Source organism: Aegilops tauschii, chromosome 5, assembly GCF_002575655.3.
Source record: "Aegilops tauschii subsp. strangulata cultivar AL8/78 chromosome 5, Aet v6.0, whole genome shotgun sequence".
In the NCBI taxonomy this organism is placed as follows: domain Eukaryota; kingdom Viridiplantae; phylum Streptophyta; class Magnoliopsida; order Poales; family Poaceae; genus Aegilops; species Aegilops tauschii.
Window position 1 is genome coordinate 512,138,838 of NC_053039.3, and position 4,372 is coordinate 512,143,209.

Genomic DNA, 4,372 nt, shown 5'->3' on the forward strand with positions numbered 1-4,372 from the left:
AGTTTCGTGTATCCTTTTGCTGTTTCTATGTCTCTGTGTTGGTTGTGTGTGTTGTGTGGCCATCAGGTCTGTAATTGAATTAACGCCAGGCTTTGGCCTTGTTTCTAAAAAAAAGGGCAGAGATAAAGAATGGTAATGTAAGCACTAATACGAAGTGACGGACAAACAGATAAAAACACATGAAGCCACAAAGAGGATAAAGCAAGTATTGAGTGCCATATCCCTTGTCTTCTCTACAAATTCAGAATGTCATGCAGAAAACAACCGTCAACAACCATTTTTCATTACACAGTTATTATCATCAATAGTATTGTTGCATATTTGGTCGAGAGCAACAACCAGAGACGGCTCCAAGGTGAATAATCATGTCACAACATATAGACACCATAAACTAAACACATTCAACCACAATCATACACGATGCTCAATTGCTTTCCGGTGCGCTTCACCGACGCTATAGCCTGAATGTGAGTTGGGCAGATGTAGCATAAATCTGACAGCCCATACTAACTCCACAAGGAAATCTGGAAATGGATGGAGCACCTTGCCATCGCTCGGATTCACGCAAACAACGAGATCGGATCTCGGTTCACTCGTCCCGCTCACCTTCGACGAAGTAGGCCGCCGACGGCCACCCCCGGGCCGTGGAGAGGGAGAGCACCTCCTCCTCCGTCATGGGGACGTAGGGCTCCGCCTCGTACGACACCTCGCCGACCCCGGACGCCGCGATCCGGCCGACGAGCTCGGCGACCCCGCGGGGGCGACGCACGGGGGGCACCCAGAAGGACCCGCCCGGCACGAAAGGGAGCCACTCGGGCGTGGCCCGCCGCACCATCACGCCGTGGATGGCCTCCTCCATGCGCCGGATCCCCACGACCTCGACCGACGACGGGTCCTCCTCGGCGAGGTCGATCTCGATGAGCTCGACCTTGGTGGAGAGCCCGCGGAGCGGGAGGAGGGAGGCGGTGGCCGGAGAGGGGCGGGCTAGGCTTTGCGCGAGCAGGCGAGCCATCGGGGAACGGAGGCGAGGAAGATGCGGAGATGGGGAAATGGAAGGAGATAGTCAGATAGGGACCGGGAGAGGTGCCGCGACTTTGCTAGCCAGGTGGGTGGGTATCGTGGTAGGGCCTGAGTGGCGCTAACGCGGGCCCGCTTGTCAGTGACGGAGTGTAGGTCAGGCCCGCTTGTCAGTGACCAAAGTGATTCCTCAGTCATACACGATGGAAAAATAAATCAAATTGTACCCGCTGGCCTAGGGTGTTTGTTTTTAAAAGAAGTCCATATTTCACCCCCCAAATGTGGCCTGATGGACAAATACCCCCTAAACTCTAATTTTGGTGCTGATTTTAGGCCGTTTCCATATAAAGGGCGCTACATGGCATGGTTGGATTGTGTCGCTTCACCCTGGTCATCGAGTCGAATCTCCAGGTCGTTTGGCCACCTTGAGTCGCTTCTCTTCGGTCGCCTTCACCGCCGGTGCGGTTCATAACCAGGATGACTAATTCATGATCTGATTGAAGCCGTGGACGGAGGTACGTGATGCGGACGCAATGCCCTACATTTTTTGTCCTGCCTCCTCTGTTTCGTAGGGCTATCAAGGCGGGCGAGATAGGGTTTACATCGAGCTTTTGTTCCATGACATGTCCTGTTCATTGCAGGGAGGGGACGCCCGTAAGGATGTGTTTGGTTACATTGCCGATTCAGCCTGGCCCGGCGAGCCTGGCTCTATTGAGCCGATTTGAGGGGATGCAGGCCAAAAACCCCAGATGCACATAGTTTGGTTACCTGCATGCCCCTAGTTGCATGAGGCAACCATTTTCGACCCGACGTTTGGTTGCCCGCATTGCATTAGGCGCACATATGACATGGTGTTTGTGTTGGGGATCGTAGCAGAAATTTAAAATTTTCTACGCATCACCAAGATCAATCTATGGAGTTTACTAGCAACGAGAGGGAAGGAGTGCATCTACATACCCTTGTAGATCGCGAGCGGAAGCGTTCAAGAGAACGGGGTTGATGGAGTCGTACTCGTCGTGATCCAAATCACCGATGACCGAGCGCCGAACGGACGGCACCTCCGCGTTCAACACACGTACGGTTGGGGAAGACGTCTCGTCCTTCTTGATCCAGCAAGGGGGAGGGAGAGGTTGATGGAGATCCAGCAGCACGACGATGTGGTGGTGGAAGCAGCGGGGATCTCGGCAGGGCTTCGCCAAGCTCAGCGAGAGGGAGAGGTGTCACGGGAGGGGGAGGGAGGCGCCAGGGGCAGGGGTACGGCTCCCATGCGCCTCCTCACTATATATAGGGGTGGAGGGGGCTGGTTTCTTGCCCTCCAAGTCCATTGGGGCGTTGGCAAAGGTGGGGGAAAGAAATCCCACCATTTCCCTTCCCCACCGATAGTTATCCCCCCTTTTTAGGGATCTTGATCTTATCCCTTCGGGATATGATCTTATTCCTTCTAAGGGGGGATCTTGGTGCGCCTTGACCAGGGGTGTGGGGCCTTGCCCCACTACCCACGTTCATGTGGGTCCCCCCATGCAGGTGGGCCCCACTCCGGAACCTTCTAGAACCTTCCCGGTACAATACCGAAAAATCCCGAACATTTTCCGGTGGCCAAAATAGGACTTCCCATATATAAATCTTTACCTCCGGACCATTCCGGAACTCTTCGTGACGTCCGGGATCTCATCCGGGACTCCGAACAACTTTCGGATTTCCACATACTAATATCTCTACAACCCTAGCGTCACCGAACCTTAAGTGTGTAGACCCTACGGGTTCGGGAGACATGCAGACATGACCGAGACGACTCTCCGGTCAATAACCAACAGCGGGATATGGATACCCATGTTGGCTCCCATATGTTCCACGATGATCTCATCGGATGAACCACGATGTCGAGGATTCAATCAATCCCGTATACAATTCCCTTTGTCAATCGGTACGTTACTTGCCCGAGATTCGATCGTCGGTATCCCAATACCTTGTTCAATCTCGTTACCGGAAAGTCACTTTACTCGTACCGTAATGCATGATCCCGTGACCAAACACTTGGTCACATTGAGCTCATTATGATGATGCATTACCGAGTGGGCCCAGAGATACCTCTCCGTCATACGGAGTGACAAATCCCAGTCTCGATTCGTGCCAACCCAACAGACACTTTCGGAGATACCCGTAGTGCACCTTTATAGCACCCAGTTACGTTGTGACGTTTGGCACACCCAAAGCACTCCTATGGTATCCGGGAGTTGCACAATCTCATGGTCTAAGGAAATGATACTTGACATTTGGAAAAGCTCTAGCAAACGAACTACACGATCTTGTGCTATGCTTAGGATTGGGTCTTGTCCATCACATCATTCTCCTAATGATGTGATCCCGTTATCAATGACATCCAATGTCCATAGTCAGGAAACCATGACTATCTGTTGATCAACGAGCTAGTCAACTAGAGGCTCACTGGGGACGTGTTGTGGTCTATGTATTCACACATGTATTACGATTTCCGGATAACACAATTATAGCATGAACAATAGACAATTATCAGAACAAGGAAATATAATAATAACCATTTTATTATTGCCTCTAGGGCATATTTCCAACAGTCTCCCACTTGCACTAGAGTCAATAATCTAGTTACATTGTGATGAATCGAACACCCATAGAGTTCTGGTGTTGATCATGTTTTGCTCTAGGGAGAGGTTTAGTCAACGGATCTGCTACATTCAGGTCCGTATGTACTTTACAAATATCTATGTCTCCATTTTGAACATTTTCACGAATGGAGTTGAAGCGACGCTTGATATGCCTGGTCTTCCTGTGAAACCTGGGCTCCTTGGCAAGGGCAATAGCTCCAGTGTTGTCACAGAAGAGAGTCATCGGGCCCGACGCATTGGGAATAACTCCTAGGTCGGTAATGAACTCCTTCACCCAGATTGCTTCTTGTGTTGCCTCTGAGGCCGCCATGTATTCCGCTTCACATGTAGATCCCGCCACAACGCTTTGCTTGCAACTGCACCAGCTTACTGCCCCACCATTCAAAATATACATGTATCCGGTTTGTGACTTAGAGTCATCCAGATCTGTGTCGAAGCTAGCATCGACGTAACCCTTTACGACGAGCTCTTCGTCACCTCCATAAACGAGAAACATATCCTTAGTCCTCTTCAGGTACTTCAGGATATTCTTGACCGCTGTCCAGTGTTCCATGTCGGGATTACTTTGGTACCTTCCTACCAAACTTACGGCAAGGTTTACATCAGGTCTAGTACACAGCATGGCATACATAATAGACCCTATGGCCAAGGCATAGGGGACGACACTCATCTTTTCTCTATCTTCTGCCGTGGTCGGGCATTGAGCCGTGCTC

The 4,372-nt window shown here is 51.1% G+C and overlaps 1 protein-coding gene across 1 annotated transcript; it reads right to left on the minus strand.

Moving 5' to 3' along the window:
- Positions 1–249: 249 nt before the first annotated feature.
- LOC109773032 (uncharacterized) lies at positions 250–1,082 on the minus strand. Its single transcript, XM_020331735.4, has one exon. It carries the CDS (start codon positions 1,010–1,012, stop codon positions 590–592), a length of 423 nt encoding a protein of 140 aa, XP_020187324.1. The 5' UTR covers positions 1,013–1,082; the 3' UTR covers positions 250–589.
- Between the last annotated feature and the right edge of the window lie 3,290 nt (positions 1,083–4,372).